This window comes from Simochromis diagramma, unplaced genomic scaffold (assembly GCF_900408965.1).
Source record: "Simochromis diagramma unplaced genomic scaffold, fSimDia1.1 OVJJ01000566.1, whole genome shotgun sequence".
In the NCBI taxonomy this organism is placed as follows: Eukaryota; Metazoa; Chordata; class Actinopteri; order Cichliformes; family Cichlidae; genus Simochromis; species Simochromis diagramma.
The window spans coordinates 114,637-136,334 of NW_024387387.1; the positions used below are offsets into that span (position 1 = coordinate 114,637).

Consider the following 21,698-nt stretch of genomic DNA (forward strand, 5'->3'; position numbering starts at 1 on the left):
GTTGTTTAGACTAGAATGAGAGAGTAAAACAGAGATTAATAGGCTCTGTTTTGTTGTTTTTTTGCTCAAAAAAGAATGACTTCATATAGGGAAAAATATGTATCACATATGCAGGACACCTTAAACTAGTTTTTTAATTAAGCAGCAAGGCAGAACAAAGTTGGGGCTGTATCAAGACATGCGGACTAAATCCCAATCCAACCAGACCCAGAACTGATCCGGAATTAAAACAGGATGTAGTCCTGTTTTAATTCCAGTTCAAAATCAGGAGTACTTAGGATTTAACCAAGACAGACCCAGAATCAAAACTAGATGATAGTAGCACTAAAAATCATCATAGACCTGCACTACACTTATTTTTTACTTCTACCAAAGTACAATATTTAGATTGAGAAAAGTTTATATAATTATTTAGCCTTGTTGTGCAAACAAGCCTGCATAACTTAATAAATGTAGAATTTGAAAAATAACAAACCTAAAAAGAAACACTAGAAGATACATGAGTACCTATGATACGGTGATACTTTTGGTAAACAACCATTTGACTAACATGTGTGTCTCACCTGCTCTTGTTCATCTCTGTTCTGTCGTCATTCTCTCTCTCCCCCTCTGTTCCTCTCTCTCCCTCTTTGCGCTGACAATCATCAAATATACAGTTGAAACCAGATATTTACAAACTCTTCAGATAAAAACACTTTTTTAATTGTAACATCAAATCAGACTAAATGTTTATTTTTTAGCTTGATAAATATAAAAAACACATTTGTTAACTTTAAGAGTAAAGAGAGAAACTATCTGTATTTCTTAATTGTAAATGGCACCAAATTGTATTCAAAATTGAGCCACACTTATGGAGCTCCACAGTTCTTTTCCTGGTGTTGTGGTTGACATCTCTTGATTTTCCCATGTCACAGAAACAGACTCTGTGTTTTGCCTTATATGCATCCACAGGTGTGCCACCAGTTTACTCACATGGACTCTACTAACCTATCAGAAGCTTCTTCAGCTCAGAAGGGAATCGTCTGGAGTTTCTTATTAATTAACAATAAACTTAGTGTATATGTACTCCTAAATTTGATGAAAGTGATAAAACAATAGACAGCTCTTTCTCTCTTTAACTAATTCAAAAGATATTTCAATATTTATTTATCCAAAACAAGTTTACTTTAAATTGATGTTCTACAGTAAAAAAATATTCTTGTGTTTTCCCTAAAGTGTAAATATCTAGTTTAAACTGTCAATATCCTGCTGTGTATTGAAATTCCTCTTGTTTTGCATAGATATATACTGAACAACATACAAACCATAATATATAAAATACTACCTGAGTTTTTTCTTTGAAAGAAGCTCCTTATGTCCATTCTTGTATATCAGTGCATTACTGAAACCGATTTATTTAGCCGTGGAGGGAAACAACTGAAAATATGAAATAAACACACATGTAAGCTAAGACTCTCTAAAGAAACAACATTGTTGTTGTTCGGCTTTTCATTTCGCCATTTGTTGATTCACTTGAAGAGCAAGTAACGTAATATGGGTCAAGCGATCAGTTTGACATCAATCTTTCGTGATGCACCGTCATATTTACATTATTTGTACAGTACGAATGATTTGCTTTGGTACCTGGTCAAACTTCCGTTCTCCTCTGTCTGCCTGGCTGCATTTCTCCAACAGCGCACTCGCAGGCAGCAGCTGCCCCCGCCCCCTCGCTCAGTCGCTTAGTGCCTGAGCTCGGATCATACCAATATTAGGGGGGGATTTATGCACAGTCGTAAATTCCCACAGTGTGCACTATGTGCTTCGAATATTGTGTGTAGTTTTTGTTTTATACAGTTGTCAGCCAGGCATCTAACTATGAAAAAATTACACTCCAAAAGACGCCAGGCTTCTGAAAAAACAACCCGGCCTTAAGCCCAGTAAGCCACCCCCCCGCTCCGCCACTGCATTAGCTAAGGCAGCACTTTTTGCAGCGATCTTGTATAGAAAACGATTTCTGTATCAGTAATATGTTTTCTTTTTGTCTTTTAATAATCTCGTGGAACTGCACATGATTATTTGTAGCTACACTAAAAAAAAAGGGATTGGCCAGCTCTTGGATTTACGTAAGCACCTTGCGTGTATTTAACACAATTGCCTCATGGTTTAAAGTTAAGTGTAACTATATAGTGTAAAAACTACATAATATGCAGAGCGGATAGATAAGAATTGTTCATATCATGTTTGAGTGAAGTAAGTCAATGATATAGCAATGTTAATTCTCGCGACACTGCACGGGATTTCAGTCTTGCACGCTTTGGATCGTGGTTTCAGGAAGGCATCCATCTCAGTCAAGTTGAACAGCCGCCTCTACGTTTTTTTGGTATACCGAAAAAAGTAAATTGGGTGGTTGTTACATTAAAAAAGTCTACCTTGTAATTTGAACACAAAATTTTCATGTTTCTATCTTGAACGTAATTAAATCATGTAGGATCTGTACGAAATTCAACAACTTAATTTGTTCTTGTTGAGATGACCTGATACAATCTAGTAAGAGTGGTTAGTTGCTGGACTAATGAAATTAACAAGATCACATGAGATTTCAAACTGCAGGAAAATCACTAGAGTTATAAGAGGCAGAGGACTACACACACACAACGTGTATGCTATTGCTATTTATTGTGGTTTAACCTGTCAAGGACAAAAACGTACAGAAAATTCTGCATTAAGCCTTGATATTGTAGCTTTCCTACACTCAAAAAAATGAAACGTTGACTTTAATTAAAATTATTTTGTCAACAGGTTCGACGAAATTGCGTTGTGTTAGTTTAAAGCAAAAATCTTTAAGTCATCTAATTTTAAAAAACTATTCAGGATTAACAAGAGATATTTAAGACTAAATCAAGTTATGTTGTATGAACATAAATTATGTATTTACAGGTTAGATCGTTTAGATTAGTTACTTAAACACATTTCTTATTTGTGGCAGTAAAATGTTAAATTTAAGTTAGATTAATTCAAATATTATATTTTCAGCCACCTTATGCTTTACTAATTAGTTTTACATAAATCTATTTTGTCAACAGGTTCCACACAAATGAATTAAGTACATCCAACTTATCTTTTTTAAATTCCTTTATTGCCAACACATTCAGTGAGCATTTGTGTAAATCCAGTCCGAAACAAAACACAACAGCTCATTAGGGTTAGTAACTAACAGTATGTAGACAGAAGCAACATCAAGACTTTAAATTAAATGTCTGTATCTGCCAGAAATAGAAGAAAAAACATTGAAGATCACATAACACATTGATAAGATGACACTTGAGTTATGCACATGTGATGCTAGTAAGGTCTGTGGAGTTCTTTTTCTTTAAAGTGTCTGAAATGAATAGCAAAGTTGCTATTTGCAATGATTGCTTAGGGTCAGTCCAGTAACACAACTTTAACAATGCAAAGGGAAGTGCCCACTTTTAATTACAATTAAAAAAATTTATGTAATAATTTTAATAAAAATATAGTCCATTGATATTAGCAATTAAACAAAATTATATCAACATCCCAAATAAAACTTTAATAAAACATGCCAACATATGGTCTAACAATAAAACAGCTTTCAGTTTTTTTGCAACAGCACAGCAGTAACCATTTAACACTTGCCACTGTCAACATTTCTTTTACCAGTGTATCGGCAAAGAACTTGAGTTGCAAACATTTTGACATGGAAACAACTGTTCATTTTTAAAAGTCCGCAAAATATACATTAATCCTGCATTCCTAAATTACTCTTATTCTTAGTATGTATTGCAATTACCTTTACAATGCACACAATGTAGCCCAAACACAATATGAACATACTTCCACCTCATAACAATATGCCTTGAACGTTAATATACACACCACCCTTCAACATTTCTGGTGCAGTATCATCCCTCAATTAAATCTCGATACTTTTGATTATCTCTTACTGCCAGTTCCCAGATCAACATAGGATCAACATTGCAAGTGACCAATCAGAATGTTGTGACGTCATACTTTTGTGACTTTGGAAAAAAACGCAGTAAAACAAAAAACTGTACTTAAGCTGCGAGAAACTGCCTCTGTCCGCCGATCAATGGACCCTGACCCTAACCCTAACCCTTTAAGCAGAACTGATATTGTCCTTGCAACATTGGAATTTCATAAATGCACGAATGGCTTGGCGCGCCAAAGAATAACATCACAAGAATGTGATTGGTCGCTTGCAATGTTGATCCTGGAACAACATTTACTATGGCTGTCCCAATTCAGGGTCTGCAGCCTTAAAGTACGCAGCCTTAACGGTCCACAAGGGCCGCGTACTCAAAGACCGCTAAGGCCGGAAGTGAGAGGCTTGTGAAATGGGACGGTCTAGCCTCCATCGCGCTGCCCAGGTTGCCTAGCAGCCATGACACTAACAGCTGGAAACGTGTCATACAGCTTTGTTTGACAGAAATGAAGGAGAAAATCTTTTGTTAATTTGTTTGTTTGTTTCTACATGAGCTTTGATTTGATAAGTATCTGAGGCTGAGACCACAGGACTGTGAAATCATGATTATTGGGCTTCACTTCTGTACTGAACAGTCATTTAAGATTAGCTAGTAAATAACAATTAGCTAGCCGCATTTCGAGCAGCCCTTGAATTGGGACAGCCTTTGTCGCGTCGCTGTGACGTAATTGGCCTTAAAATGCGGCCTTTAAGGCTGCAGACCCTGAATTGGGATACAGCCTATGTTGTTCCAGGAACAACACCAACACGACAATATCAGATCATCCCAAGAGGCACAGTCAAACACTCATGCGCTGTCCATGGTCCTGAAATGATCACAGTTTCGCAGGAGTGTAATAACAGCACTTTGATTTGGACCCATATAAATAAAACAGAACTGAACTAAATACTTTTTTCACATGTTTTTAAAGCTAACATAACATAACATAAATTAATTGATCAGACTGATGTCCATACAGGGGCTCATTATTTTTAGGACAGTCCGTGATGTCATCCCTCTGCTCTGCTCTCTCTGTTCTGCAGCCATTTCTCTTTGTGATTGTCATGCTGGCTCCATGTTTGTTCCTCATCTTTGAGTAGATGATGCTTCTTCCACGCAGCAATAACTGTGACCATAGCAAGCACCCTTTTTTGACGTTTAATATCTGTGTAATTAGCAGTGAACTGCAAGTTGCAGATGTTAGAAAATCAGTTTGCACCCTTGATTTAAATAGTGTTGGGGTTCATTATTTTTTTCAAAGTAATGTATTACACTCTACACATTACTTTTCTTAAAAGTAATGCAACACATTATTATTTAATTACTCACTGGAGAGTGTAATTTGTTACAATACTCATTACGTTACATTCTCATTACTCTATAATTAAAAAATATAAACCTGTAGGCTATAGTCCCACATACCAACACTGTCCTAATGAGGACACATATTTTTCCCTGAGTCTACATGTGAATGCCAACAACACAAAGTAACTTTTAAAGTGTTACACCAGATTTTTAAGTTCCGCCCAACATAAATATTCTCCAGCATATATTTTGCACCTTTAGAAAGGAACTTGAAATGCATATGCAAGAAGGTCACTCGCAAAAATCTCTACACATAGTCCTCTCTCTGCGCGCTCTTGGTAAATACAAAGAGTGTTATTATTATGCCAAAACCTAGTTTGTGCTGATGCAGCCCATTATCAGAGACGGAGGTTTGGGCAGAAAAATGAAAAGATGAGATGAAAATGACTGACATTCTTCTACCACGGCCTTGTGGCAAATCTCAGATCAGTGCCACTCAGAAGCATATTGAATTCAGAATCTGCATCCTGGAGGACTCTCAGATTGATATGCTCTCCGACAAGGTTAACAGCTTGTTATTTAATCACAGAAACATTAAAAGAATTAATCTATGTTAAAAAGTCTGAAGATTTCATACTCTCCCAATCTGAACTCAAACTGATTCCTCCCTCAGGAATATTCTGATATTTTACAGTGACAGTGTCTGCTGTAAAATAAGAAGGCATAGGATACATTATCACTGATATGCAAAAGACACCCAACTTTATCTGTCTATGAAGCCAGATAATACACACCAGTAAGTTAAACTGCAGGAATGTCTTAAAGACATTTAGACCTGGATGGCCGCTAACTGAACTTAAATTCAGATAGAACTGAGGTTATTGTACTCGACCCTGAAAATCTTAGAAATATGGTATCTAACCATGATGAACTCATGATGAACTCTTCCCTTCCAGTGACTAAGTATCCAGTGCAGTACGTGAAGTGTCCTCATGGTCTACAGGAAGCTGAGTTCCTGGACTTGCTGAGGTCCACATTTTTTCATGTGTGACTTTTATTACTATTAATGAAGGCTACTCGCCACCGAGCTAACATTGTTAGCTGGCGTTAGCTAAGGTTAGTTCATAGACTGCAGACTGTTTGGCCGTTTCTAAATACTCGTGTATGTGAGTCCGTAGTTGACATACTTCATAAGTTCACATGCACTGTGATCAATATTTTTTGGATCTTGATAAATAACAATAAAAGCTGTAATGGCTTCATTAGCATTTTGTGTAAATGTTTGTGTGAAATTATAGCTTTGATGAGGTCTTTCTATATTATTTTTAGTTGTAAAGTATGTATATGTGTACACATACATACACAGCTAGTGTATGGTAGCTGCACAGTGTTCATTGTACTTACATTTATGTTAAGCAAGACACAGTTTGGTACTCAAAACTTTGGAAAATTAAAATTACCTAATCATAAGTACAATTTTATTTCTCAATTACAGGTTAAACCATAAGTGAATGTTTTTATGTTAAAGATCAGTTTTTGTCATTCATTCATTTTGCGTATAATGTGAGTTTGTGTGATCCTAAAGTATTTCTGTTTTCTGTTCCTGTATCTCTGCCACTCTCTACAGAAGCAAACTATTGAAAAGGAGAGAGAGTGTGTCCTCAGGGCACTACCTCTTTACCTGAATGAAGACCCAAGTATCCTCTTCAAAGAATACCTGGTTGGTAATTTGAGTGTAGTTTTTATCTAATAATAATAATAATAATAATAATACATTTTATTTAAATAGCGCCTTTCAAAGCACCCAAGGACACTGTACAACAGATAAAAAACTGGAAATATACACAATGATAAAAATAGAGATAAAAGTTAAAACATACAGAAATTTAAGAATAGGCAATTTTAAACAGATGAGTTTTAAAGTTGGACTTAAAAAGAGAGAATGAGCTAATATTTCTGAGGTCCGGGGGTAGGGAATTCCAAAGTCGAGGGGCAGTGCAACTAAAGGCCCTCCCTCCCATTGTGATCAGACGAGCAGAGGGAACAGAGAGAGAAAGAGAAGATGAAGATCTGAGGCAGCGGGATGGGAGCTTCATCTGTAATAAGTCAGAGAGGTACGGTGGAGAGAGAGAATGAATAGCCTTGAATGTATACAGAATTATTTTAAAATGGATGCGAAATTTGACCAGGAGCCAGTGAAGTTGCTTCAGGATTGGGGAGATGTGGTGGGTAGAAGAAGTCCTAGTAATAATACGGGCAGCAGAGTTCTGGACACGTTGGAGCTTGTTGATAGATTTTTGTGTGAGGCCAAATAATAATGAGTTGCAGTAGTCAATCCTAGAAATAACAAGATTATGGATGAGAATGGCAGTGGCGTGAGGTGTGAGGAAGGGGCGGAGGCGATTAATGTTACGGAGTTGGAAATATGCTGCACGTGTAATATTATTGTTGTTATTAAGATCTGTATTAAACCAGATCTTGAATAACTAATGTTGTCACGTGTTGTAATGTTGTTGTTATTATCATTTGAACGTAACCTGCTAAAATGTTTTTGGGAATCTTATCTAACGTATTGTTGAGTCTGGATGCCATTTTTTCTATGTTTTTGTGTCTAATTGACAAATGGGTTTGGTTTTTGTACTCTCTGTTGTAAAGGATTCTGACGCTACAGCTGTTCAAAGGGACAAACAAATTACCCTTGCTATCTTCACCATCGAAAGAGCTGATGCCAACACTCCCCCAGCCGATGTGGGTATAACCATCTAGGGTGTTAGGGTCAGGGTCAGGGTCCGTTGATCGGCGGACAGAGGCGGTTTCTCGCAGCTTAAGTACAGTTTTTTGTTTTACGGCGGTTTTTCCCGAAGTCGCAAAAGTATGACGTCACAACATTCTGATTGGTCACTTGCAATGTTGATCCTGGAACAACATTTACTATGTTGATCTGGGAACAACACCAACACGACGATATCAGATCATGCCTCTTCCCTCCATCACAGACACTTGTATCACCCGCTCCATCCACAAACCACCAGAATTGTGGAGGACCCCACACACCCCTCACACACACTCTTCACCCTGCAGCCTTCTGGCAAGAGGTACTGCAGCATTCGGGCCTCACTGCCAGACTGTGAAACAGTTTCTTCCCCCAGGCCGTCAGACTCCTGAACACTCAGTGACTGGACTGGCACGCACACACACAGAGCTACATACACATCACTACCAAACACTTATCTGCAGTATCACACACACACTAACACACACATGCAGACCTTCAGACACCAAGTTACTTTTTGCACAACACTCAGTATTTTGCATATTTCCATTACACTGTCTTGTGTGTGTATCGTCCTGTGCTGTCCAGTGTTGCACTGTCTTGTCTTGTTTCTTTGCAATTTTTGCACGTTGGACTTTATGTAGTCCTGTGTTGACTGTCTGTTATATGTCATATGTAGCACCAGGGACTCAGAGGAATGTTGTCTCATTTCCGTACATGGTTGAAAGGACAATAAAAGCCGCTTGACTTGAAAAAAGAACCAGACATGTCTGACAGAAATTTCTCTCAGTTCTGTGTGACTGGTGGTGCTGCTGGATTTAGTTTAGTAAGAAAAACAAAACACTTGCAGATTTCATGAGTGTGTGTGTCACATACCATCAGAGTGCATGCAGTTGATGTTGTGTAGCTTTACCACTAAAAGCAGCCACATGTTGGATCACAGCCCACTAGATCATGCACGATCTGATATCGTTGTGTTGGTGTTGTTCCCAGATCAACATAGTATTCTGATTGGTCACTTGCAATGTTGATCTTGGAACAACATTTACTATGTTGATCTGGGAACAACATGAACAACATGAACACGACGATATCAGATCGTGCGAGGGAAGAGAGGCAAGGTTTGATCCCTCGAAGTGATTTATAGGAGTTTTTTTTAATATAAGAACGCTGCAGAACGCAGAATCAAAACACTGTTGTACAGTTTAGAGTCCTACTTATTCCCACTACTTGACATCAATATTTTATTCTACTTTCAGCTTGTGCTTGTAAGAATGGATAGATTGCCAGGTCTTCCACATTGCTGCAGACATCACAGAGTCAGTGCTCTGCTCCCTCATTCGCAAACACAACCCCCTTTATTTTATTTGTATGACTGATGTCTGTAACTAACGTGATATTTTAGGCTATTTGTACTAAAAACAATAGCAGTACAAGGTAGTTTTGTGTATATATATATATATATATATATATATAATTGCAGGGTTAAAGGTTTAAAACAAAAAATAAAGTATTGGTCAATTTTTATACAAACTAACAGTGTAAAATGACACAGAATACGACAGAAATCCCCCCAAAATGATTGTTTTTCAGCTCCTAACTTTAGAGAAGCTTCTGGATTTCAAAGTTTTATAAACCTAGATGATTGTTTCTGTGTGGAGATTTTTTTTTTGTTTAAGTTAACTCTTTCGCTGATCTCTCCGCACCTCCTTTATCTCTAGTTAATTGTGTTTTCATTGCGCACTCAAGTGTTTCTATATTTTATTTGATGTTTCTCAAGGTTGGTTTTTGTTTTGGTGAGGCTCTAATTCCTTCTGCAGAGAAACAAAATTTGTTCTTTTTTTTCTCCATTTTATTATTGCAAGGTTGGAAGTTTCTGCTGCCATCTGCAGTATTTCAGTGGCAGTAGCAGTTTTTCTGCTTCCCAAAATAAAATAAAATAAAATAAAATAGCGTATGTAGAGTAGAGCAGTTTTTCAGGATTTAAGAGATGACTCAAGTTCTGAACTCATTTTAATTGCCACTAAACCATTTTTATTTTCTACAGTAATGAAGACAACAAAACACACCTTCAAGCTTTGACGCATCCAATACAATAATTAAACAAAATTAACACAATTCAGTGGGATGAATATATTATTTAAATGTCTGATCATAACAATATGTGATCAGACTAGAATGACCAATAACACTTCAACATGAATTAATGTTAAAGAACCAACATGAGTCATGACTGAAAAACCACTGATTTTTTTCTCAGACAGATTTTCAACAATTTTTTTCTGACATCTCAGTACAAATAAGGGCAAATATTTTATATTTTCCTCATGACAGCAGGCTGGTTTTATTAGATTAGGCAATAGTTTAGTGGTAAGGAACAGCTACAGTCAAACTGTAGCTCACAAACATAAATGATTTTGAGACTCGTTGTGGTGGAAAGCACCTCCACTTACTGCCCTAGTAGATACAAGCACTGCAGCAGGTAATGCTGTTAGGGCTGCTGTGATGAAAGGCGCTGTATGAATACAGAGGAGTTCTGGGTGACAGCAGATGTTTGGCTTTTTTTAAAGCTTTTTACTGGTGTTCGTTATTCTGACTGCCCACTTTTATAATTATATGCTGATCTAAAGTGTGTGCTAATGTACATTTGAGCCCTGAAATTGATGGGGGGTTACGGTCCAAGAGCACCCGTGAATTTTGAAAAACCTTGAATTTTGGATGTGGTAAAACAAAATTGCCTATAAATGATTTTATAGTTTAAACCCTGAATATATAAATCTGGGGAAGCAGGACTTTAAGAACAAAATGAAAAACACTCGAGATAGCTACATGTATGATGTGGGAACGCTGGACTGCATCTGCTGGAGATGCAATTAAGAGAGATGAACAACGCTCTCGGATCGGCTACTTTCAAATCCCCGCCTCTGAGTACACTGGCATTTTAACACTCAAAGGTGCGTTTTCCTTTAAAACAACTGCGGAGGATATCTGTGGTTTCTAAGAAAAAATCTGGGAACATCTGTTTACAATGGCTGTTGGCTTGATATTAGCTCACTTTTAAAACAATTTGATTAATACAAAGTTCCCCCTGAAACACAATTAAGGGGAACAATTAGGAAACAAGATGAAACTCAAAGACTTTTAAGATGGCCAAAATCATACTAAACTAATTTTGAGACTTCTGATTATCAGTATTACTGTGTTAAAAGAGAAAAGAAACAAACCAAGAATTCAAATAGTTAACTTTTTTTCCCTTTTTATTTAAAGCAGAGTGGTTTACACGACTAACATTTTACTGTACCAAATTTTTTACAGAACTTTGTGATTTTTTTTGTTTTATTTTATAAGTAGGTCCTTCAGTAACTTAGGTCTTGATGCCCAAACAAATAACGATTTAGTAGAACTGTTGATCACCAGACTACATGTTTGCTGTAAGTGACATGATGATCTAAGAACCACGTGTTTTAGCACAAAAAGTTATAAAAAGAAGAAAAAAAAAATCCACAACACTTTTTCCAGTTTAAAAAAATGAAAGTTCACAGATTAAAAAAAAAACAAAAACAAACTGTATCTGCAAGTATATTATGATAAAAAAAAGTTGTTGTTTTCAGTGTCGTTTAGGTTGTGGATGGACTGGGGACAGAGTTTTCCTCCACCTGGTGGCTCTTCATGTGCGTTTTCAGACAGTGGCTCTGGGTGAAGGCTTTTTCGCAGATGGTGCACTGGTACGGTCTCTCTCCGTTGTGGGTCCTCATGTGGACCGTCAGGTGTTCCTGGCGAGAGCACGCCTTCCCACAGATCGCGCACACAAACCGTTTGATGCCCAAGTGGCTCCTGATGTGGTTGGTCAGGTAAGTCTTGCGTTTGAAGAAACGGCCGCACTCGGAACAGCCGTACGGCGCCTCACCAGTGTGCACTCGCATGTGAACCTTGAGTTCGCCGTTGGACACGAAGCCTTTGCTGCACACGCCGCAGACGTGCGGCCTCTCGCTGCTGTGTGTCTTCATGTGAGTCATCAGGCTGCAGTTTGACAGGAAGGTTTTGCAGCAGATGTGGCAGAGAAAAGGTCGCTCCCTGGCCATGTGGATCTTCTCGTGGGACTTCAGGTTGCCGGAAAGTTTGAAACGCTTCCCGCAGATTTGGCAGCCATACGGCCGCTCTCCAGAGTGAGTGAACTTGTGGCGGGTCAAAGATCGAAGGTCACAGACAGACTTTCCACAGATATTGCAGACGTATTTGTCTTTGCTGGTGTGTATCTTGCTGTGAGCTTGGAGCTGCGCCTTCAAACCAAAGGATTTTGGGCAAATGTCACATTTGTGTGGTTTCTCTTCCACATGGACCCAATGGTGAGTATTCAGACCAGACATGTAAGCAAAGGTTTTGCTGCAAATCTTACATTTGAATGGCCTTTCTCCTGTGTGCAGAGAAACGTGGCTGTTAAGACCAACGATGGAGAAGAAGGATTTCCCACAATATGAGCAGTCGTGAGTTTTCTGGTGAATTCTGATATGTCTCTTCAACTCATCCACAGATTCAAACTGCTCTCCGCAAACTCCACAACCACCCTGTGGCTCCTCCAGGTGACTCCAGGTGTGTTTGATCAAGCTGCCCAGGTTCAAGTACCACACTCCACACACTTTACAGGCTATTTTACTCTTCTCTATCTCCTTCATGTCACTTTTGCGCACTTGTTTCTTCATCTTTTTTGTCACCTGAAGCTCAGAAACAGGTTTAAAGCATTTATCTACAGCCAAGGCTTTGTGTTCATCTTTGCTGTCCACTTCCCTCTCACCGGCCTCTTCATCTGTTTGCAGGTCTTGCTTTTGTGATGTTGAGCTGCTGGCCAGCATGTCCACACTGGGACTGTCTGTATGCTGATCAGAGCTGCTGTGGAACAAAACGGTTAAAGGTAAGTTTTAAGTACTGAGCGTCTGTACATAAAAGCCATAGGTTTCGTCTACTTGCAATAACTAAAAACAACAAACTTATCCATTAGAGAACTTGAACCACAGAATTTTGGGTTTGGTATTCGTTAGATCAGAATTTGTTCCCTCAATAATTTTTTAAATTTCATGTTTTTCATTGAATTATCACAATCCAGCGTCTAGATTTACATCAACATTCTAGAGTCTTGTTTTTGATATCGTCGGTCAATCAAGAGCACACAAATCCTTATACCCGTTTTTATTTTTACCTTGACTGGAGTTCAGCTTCATTGTTTTTTGTTATGTCAGCATCGCTGGATGGACAGTCATCGTTTGTTGGTGAAGGGGGAAACTCTTTCTCTCCCTCCTCACTAGTCTGTAAGAGTTCATTTCCAAATTATTATCAGTACTTATGTTAACTGAGAGTAAAATAGCTAAAATTTCTTTAACATTTTTGTAAAATCTTAAAGTGTACATTTAAATCACATCATGATTGTTACATTTTAAATCTGTTATTGTGGTATAAAGAGGCAAAATTATCAAAATCCTACCAATGTCAGAGGCAAAAGCAGCACAAACGGGTACAGTGTCTACCTTCAGGCGGATGTAGAGGGCAGAGTTTCCAATAAACATGTGGATCTCCTCTGGAGTCACAGTCTTCACTTTCAGGGGCTGGAGCCTCCGGCTTCTGTCAGTTGTGAACAAGTCAAAAGGTTCATCATCTGCCAGCTGAGGAAAGGTTGACTTCAACAGGTCCAGGAAGTCAGCTTCCTGTAGACCAAGAGGGCACTTCAGGTCGTGTGCTGGGAACTTCTTGAATACTGGAACAGAAGAAATTCATCTTAAGATCAATAGTCCTTAGGCAGTCAGTAAAACCAAACCTTGCCCTAGTATTCATTAGTTCAAGTGATTAGTTGGCCAGTCTTTGACTATTTCTGATGATAAATAATGTAATTAAATATTTTTGTAAGCATTGGAAAATGCTTTGAATTAGGAACAAAGAAAAAATGGTATTAATAGCACGGCTAACACTGTACCACATAACAGACAAATACAAAACCTTAATGATTAACATTTCATTTCATACTCGTCTTAGAGAGCACTTTGGTGTGAGAGTCCTCCAGGATGCGGACTCTGAGATCTATATGGTTCTTTGTGTCACTGATGCGAGGTCTGCCGGGCTTCTTCCTGATAGTCGGAACTCTGGCGAAAATGCAGGAACTAAGTCAGTGCCATAAAAGACTATAAAGCAAATGCAAATAAACTTGGGGACCATCCACATATTGTTGGCCATATCACAAACCTCTACAGTTTGTTGTTCCTTAAAGTGGTGTTTTTTCTAACCTTGACGGCATTTTATAATCTGGGTCCTTTAGATCTTCTCGTTTTTGTCGGGAACTTGTTGGTTGCACCAACTCCTGCTCCTCTTCATCGTCATCAATGTCGTCGTACCAAAGCAGGCCCAGGCTCTCAGTGTCCTCCACACCTGGATACATCAGAAGTCACTTTTTGTTATGGTTTTTAATTTGAATCATATGATGATAAAGACACAATACATGTGGTTTAGTCAGTTTGCTTTAGTAATAATTTGATTAATTGAACTCGCCTGGCGCACATTATATAAGCACTGCACTCACTTTCATGCCCTCTTTTCACTCCCACATGGGGCGGCAGCTTAGGTGAGTTTGATTTGTAGTTCTCAGTTTAAATCTTTATTTAAGTTAATGACTTAAAGTCATTAACTTAAATGACTTGTTTTCTCTTTCAGAGTTTAGCAGTCCATGCGTGTCTTCCTTTAAGTTACTACTGATTACAGTGAAGTAAACCAACATATACGGCAACTAATTGATAGTTTTCTTTGCATTCTGACCAGATGAGGCCATGGTGATAAAAAATAAAAACTTTGAACCTCCTTATTAACACACAGTAGGCAAATTGTTTCTAAACAGTCAGGCTGACTTTTGACCGACTGCTGGTGATGTTTGCAAATAACTCGAGGCCAATTTACAAACATGGACAGACTGCCAACATGTTGCAATCAACCTTAATCAGTCTGTGCCAATAAGCGCAACTCATCTGGTTGCCAACTGGTTGTATTCTGGATATATACCTATATATGGGGTTACCCATGTTATGGGGTGCCTGTGTCATTTTGCAATATTCTTTATAAAAGCCTTGAACTACCCCCCCAAAAGAAAAACAATTAATGGTAAGACTGTTCAGACGTACCTGTCTGTTGCTTGGGCTGTTGCTCCTCTCTGTCCTCAGGCACGACTTCCACCTCATGCCTCTCCACATCAGGCTGTAGGACTTTGTGTTTTTTGGTCAAAAAGAACATTTGATCAATATATCAGCTTTGTGTGACTGTGGTGTTTGACTGCAGCTCCGAAGACCCTCCTTCCTGTTGATCATTGTTTTTATTATGTAAACCTAGGGCTGCACGATTTTGCATAAAATGAGAATCACGATTTTTTTGGCTTAGAATTGAGATCACGATTCTCTCACGATTTTCTTTTCCAGTATAAATATTTATTGCACTTATTAACTGCACATCAACTTCGTAACAGTTGAGACTGAACATAAAAACAATAAATAAACATAAAAACAACAAATGTCTCACGTTTTGTCGTTGCCGCAAAATGTTGTACTGCTTGAAATTCTGTCTCCACCGTTGCTCGACACTGCGTGTATAGAGCAGGTAGTGCAACAATAGAAAAATAGTTGCGGGACGGCACTGTGTAGCGTTTGTCTAGGGTGTTGATCATTTTCCTAAATCCCTCGTTTTCAACAGTGTTGATGGGAGCCATATCTTTGGTCAGGTGATAAGTGATAGCCTCCGTAATTTCTTTGTGCCTGCGGGAGTTCGACGGGTATAGGGAAGCGCTGTATAAGGTTCCCGTTATTGATGTTTGGGTGGTTGTCCGGGACGGATTTTCTCCTGTCACTTTCTCGTCATCCCTGACGTGCTCTCCGTTGTTTTTTCCCTGCTAATTTTAGCATCACACGGCACAGCTTCTGTATCACGTGGTATAAGGCTCCGCCCTCGTCATTTGTTGAGCAGGAAGAGTGAGCGCTTGTTTTCATGCAGATTACGCCCCGGATCAAAATGCGGTACAATCGTCGTCGTTTTTTTTTTTTTTTTTTTTTTTTTTTTTAAATCGTTGTCATTTGGAAATGAGATCGCACATAATCCAATCCAATCCAACTTTATTTATATAGCACTTTTAAAAACAACAAAGTTGACCAAAGTGCATAAGTATGAATAAGTATGAATCGAGATTGCGATTTTCTAACGATTAATCGTGCAGCCCTATGTAAACCACTAAGAAAACATTAACTCTAGATTCCAAAAAGACAAAACAAAACCCAAAACAAAACAAAGAATGACAATCTGGGATAAGAATTAGACCAGATTCTTATGCTCTTATATGGAATGCCAGGACTGCCATAATGAATTAATTAAATACACCATTAAATAATTAATTAAATGTGGCAATAATTAATTAAAATTGGAATTAATTAATTAAATAAATAGTTATGACACATTTAATTAATTAATTATTGACACATTTAATTAATTATTGACACATTTAATTAATTATTTAATGATATATTTATTTATTTCATTTTGGCAGTCCTGGCGCCTGGCTCTCATCTTGAAATAATTTTATCTGTCAGCCTCACCCATCAAACTCAGGGGGCGGAGTTAATGCTGATCGAGTCAAAACCATTCCTTTGGCCTGGTGGCCATTGTTTCTAGCACACAACAACCGGCATGTGGAAGCTAACAGAACTGAACTTTGAAAAACCCTGTTTGTGTGTCACCAAATACCGTTTTAATATTTTTTTAGCCGAGAATGTAGTGGTTTAATCTTCATGTGTCTGGTCGGTTTGTCAAGATACAGCCTCTTTGCAAAAGTGCTTCGATGATTTCGGAGATGTCTGCCCAGTCTCACGGCAAAGCGTGGGATAGACCCGCTCGCCTCGCAAGCAATCCCACCGACAAAGCGCAGGCCCCGGTACACAGCTGTAGTAACCCCCGCTGACTTCTTTTACTGAGGTTATATTTATCGGTTTTTTATTTCCTGATGTTCTTATGTGTCCTACGTGTTTCAGTCGCCAGTTCTGAATTATAACTAACATTAAAAACATGTTTAAGGAGGAGAGAGAGCAAATAAATCTGTTTAACATCTGATCTTTGGGTTTTTGTTCAGTAATCAGCGTGACCTGTGTATAAACGCATAAAAGAGATAACGTTGGTGTTTCTGTCATGTAGTAACTGCTGGCTTTAACTGTACAAAGGTTGTTCGACACTATGAAACACATACAGACTTCATGATGTTCGGCTAATATTTTTATTGCGAATATTAATCATGAGGGTAAACGGCCCTGTACACCACGCAGCGAGGTCAGCATATCCACGATATCCTCAGCTCCATGAGTTAACACAAAGTTTCCCAGCTGACTATCTAACTGCCAACTATTCCAGAGACGTGAAAATATACAGCATAAAGAAAAGTGTAAGAGACTCAGCAGCAGATTAGAATAACAGTTATACATTTAATAAATCACCAAATGAATCCAAGAAACGAGCAAACCTGTTCCGACAATTTGAGTTTGTATTCCCTCAGCTGCAGACTCGCTGCTGTTTAAATGTTTGAAAAGGAAGATTAGATATAAACAAACGTCAAACATAGACTCAGTCTGCCTTCACATTTGATATGAGGCCAGCACGTATAGTGGCTGTGTCCTGTTTTAAGATCATACATGTAAAATTGTTGTCTGACCTCCGTCGATCCAGCCGCTTAGAGTCCGTGGTTACCATGGTTACTGCATAAGCAGCTATAATGTTAACAGCTGGCACTGAGGAAACCTACACCAGCATGGGTGTTTATGTTTTTCATTGCAAAAGAACCGTCTGAATGGTTAACTGAAGTTAACTGAACTTGGATAAATTATAGTTAAGGAGTATCACAGATAACGCCTACGTGAGCTGTGCGACTGTTCACCTGAAATCAGCAGGCTATTACTGAAATACACGTGCTATATCATAAACTATGATATAAATAGGGAGGTCCTATTAACATGTTTAGTTTTAAAGGACACCTTCCTGCCTTAATTAGTCTCCTTCATGAGCAGTATTAGTTTTCTTCTAACATCCAGAAGTCTGCACCATGTGTTTCATAGTTTGTAACAAGCCTTTGACAGATAAACATAACATGACCGAAAAAGCAAAAAAAAAAGAAAAAAAAAAAAAAAAAAGAGAGAAAGTGTTGACATAAGAAGAGAAAATGCTCTCAATTATGGAGACAGGCAAATGGTTCATTTATGTTTGATGTGTGTTTATTCCTCCCTAAATATCGTCGGTGAAGTTTGCCATGCACGTCAGATTTTCCTGCGCATTTTTATACCTCTGCCAACAGAGAGAGAAAAAAAATCACATTCTAACAGACAGCTGGTGCTTAGAATACAGTTGAATAACTATTAAAAAACAGATGATATTTAGATGATAGTTCAGTCTAACACATGTGCCAGTGAACCATTAAACGTCTGTGAAACTATGCAGTTATGAAACGTAACTTTAACCTCAGCCAAACCGATTTGCTCAGTTGTAAATAAAACAGCGAAGTAAACGTGACCCGACAGACAGAACCTGAGTGAATGAAGTCCAGCGTTTAACCACTGAGAGCTAAAACTCAGCTGAGGTTTCAAAGCTGTGTGCCGGTGATTGGACATCAGCCGCTGATGAAGCTGCTTCGCCTATAAAGTGCTCTGTAAGGAAACAAGCTCCAGCAGCTCTGCGCTCGGGGAAAACACTATATTTACTTATCTTGTGCAGAAAAATGCGCTGACATTGCTTTATATCGAGCACCGGCTGCCCGGTTAAACTGTGACTATCACCAGGTAACGTAGGCGTGTTTCTTGAATTAGCAGCAGGTGTTAAACAGCTGACAGATGAGGAGGAGGATGCATGCAGGTAAACTGAGGGTCTGTTGAGCTGATCGCTGGTTTCGTGAGAAAAATGTCAGCTCGTTCTTTATGTTACAGAAGCACAGAGACACAAGACCAGGCGGAAAGAGACGATCGTTCGGTGAAAATGAGAATCTGCGAATGCAACATGTGGAACACGGAGAGTGGAATATGTAAACAAACCGGTTAACGTAACCCCCTGGGTGCACTCTGCATGCTGACTGTTAGCAGAGCTAGTGAAATCTCTGAAAACATCTGAGCACTTTTGCAAACACGTTCTATGTTGACAACCTGACCAGACATACGTCGCGACATTCGCGGCTAAAACACTGTTAAAAGTGTAGCTGGTGACAGAAAAACGGGGTATTTTAAAACTACACCACCACCATTGCTGCCTGTGATTTGATCTGCATTCTGGGATACCTGGCTGCCCCAAGTCTACACAAGCAATCAATTATCTAGGATCGACCTGTTTTGACTTACTTTGCACGGCAACCAATCAAATGTTAGAGAAGCTGCATGGGCAGCGTTAACCCCGCCCCCTGAGTTTGATGGGTGAGGCTGACAGATAAAATTATTTCAAGATGAGAGCCAGGCGCCATGACTGCCAAAATGAAATAAATAAATATATCATTAAATAATTAATTAAATGTGTCAATAATTAATTAAATGTGAATACATAAATAATTAAATGTGTCAATAATTAATTAAAATGTGAAATACATAAATAATTAAATGTGTCAATAATTAATTAAAATGTGAAAAACATAAATAATTAAATGTGTCAATAATTAATTAAAATGTGAAATAAATAAATAATTAATTAAATGTGTCAATAATTAATTAAAATGTGAAATACATAAATAATTAATTAAATGTGTCAATAATTAATTAATTAAATGTGTCATAACTATTTATTTAATTAATTCCAATTTTAATTCATTATTGCCACATTAAATTAATTATTTAATGGTGTATTTAATTAATTCATTATGGCAGTCCTGGTGCTCCATACTCTCAAGGATAACTACATTATGCCCAGTGGTATATCTTGTGAGAAGAAGGGCGTGGTTATGGGTTATATGGCCTGTTGCTACATGCTTTTAAGAGTCTGTACAACAGCCATGAGAGCGTGGACATTAAAAAGCAGTAAATCAGATTGCACGCTCAAGAAGAGTTTAGTTGGGTGGTCTCAGATGTTTTCTGTTGGCGACCTCCATCTCACTGGAACAGCCTGAAGCAGCAGAAATTCTAATTAGTCCCTCAAAGTCTGAGGTCATGGCACTAAAAAAATGTATGGAATAACCACTCCAGGCTGAAGGTTCTACCTCAAGTAGAGGCTTTATAGGTCAAGGTCTAGTTCAGGGGAAAAAAACAAAAACAAAAAAATTGAATCATCAGCTCTTCTCTACACTTAAGCTGAGAGAGGTTCATGCCGAATTGCAAATAACGCTAATATTATTTTCCCTGCATTCACATTTTATTGTAATTACACATCTGTATGTTTAACAGCTTGTAAACGTAAAATCAGCGATTTTTAAACGAAGTTCGGCAAATTCTAAATTTACAAATCAGCTTTTTGTGGCTGCGAGCAGCTTTATTTGTCCACTCACCTCTTTTCTCCAGAGAGACGTTAGGCTTCAGGAGCTCCAGCAGTCTCCTCTGACGGCCGATCTCTCGCCTGAAGCCCGCAGCCTCCTCCTCGTAGTCGGCTACAGTCCTCTCGACCACCGCTAAGATCTCGCGGGCAGCTGTGCTCATTTTCTCGGTGACGATTCCTCTCAGTATGTCGCTCTTAGACATGTTACCGACGTTGTCGACCGGCTCGGGGCCGCCGCTGCTGCCGCTCTTCATCCAGTAAAACATGTTTGTTTGTTTTCTCAGCTATGTTTTGACGAAGAACACATCCACACACTACAGCGCAGGGTGCGTTTCCGGCGGATTCTGGTGCAGCTACAAATTGTGTCCGGAAAAGAAAATCAGGCGTTATTTAGTTCTCCTGCTGGTGTGACTTTTACTAGCTAACCCCAGTAAGACTGATGTCTGCTGTACATTTAAGATGCTGGTGAAAATCATGGCATTATAGTAAAGTAAGTGAAAAGCATTTTTAATGTAGCACCTTTAAGGACAAACATCATAACAAAAATGGTTAAATGTTAGAACAAAAAGTTACCCAAAAGCAAGCTTAAAAAGATTATATTTTTAGCTGCTTTTAAAACAAATCACCAAATTCATAGATCTCAAGCTTCAAAAGCTCTGTCTCCTCTTTTAGCCCTCAGCATTGGATGATGCACAGTCTGCAGTGACCTCGGGGACCTTTACATTAGGGGCTTCTGTCCAATAGCACAGCACCGACAGAAGCACAGCATGTTATAGATACAATAAAGGGGAATGAGAGTAAGGATATAGGCATAAATATACCATATATACACATACAGGAAGTGCAGAATTATTAGGCAAATGAGTATTTTGTCCACATCATCCTCTTCATGCATGTTGTCTTACTCCAAGCTGTATAGGCTCGAAAGCCTACTACCAATTAAGCATATTAGGTGATGTGCATCTCTGTAATGAGAAGGGGTGTGGTCTAATGACATCAACACCGTATATCAGGTGTGCGTAATTATTAGGCAACGTCCTTTCCTTTGGCAAAATGGGTCAAAAGAAGGACTTGACATGCTCAGAAAAGTCAAAAATAGTGAGATATCTTGCAGAGGGATGCAGCAGTCTCAAAATTGCAAA

General features: G+C 38.5%; 1 protein-coding gene across 2 annotated transcripts; it reads right to left on the reverse strand.

Annotated features, from left to right (window-relative positions):
- Positions 1 to 9,847: 9,847 nt before the first annotated feature.
- On the reverse strand, positions 9,848 to 21,311 carry LOC120720231 (zinc finger protein 345-like). Of its 2 annotated transcripts, none has more exons than XM_040009874.1 (8): positions 21,183 to 21,311; positions 20,570 to 20,909; positions 15,216 to 15,296; positions 14,331 to 14,472; positions 14,074 to 14,189; positions 13,581 to 13,807; positions 13,256 to 13,362; positions 9,848 to 12,945 (listed from the first exon to the last, which is right to left on the reverse strand). In XM_040009874.1, exons 2-8 carry the CDS (start codon positions 20,820 to 20,822, stop codon positions 11,679 to 11,681), a joined length of 2,193 nt encoding a protein of 730 aa, XP_039865808.1. In that variant the 5' UTR covers positions 20,823 to 20,909; positions 21,183 to 21,311; the 3' UTR covers positions 9,848 to 11,678. The 2 variants fall into 2 exon arrangements, with proteins under 2 accessions (XP_039865808.1, XP_039865807.1); XM_040009873.1 differs by having other exon boundaries at positions 9,848 to 12,948; positions 21,183 to 21,306.
- Between the last annotated feature and the right edge of the window lie 387 nt (positions 21,312 to 21,698).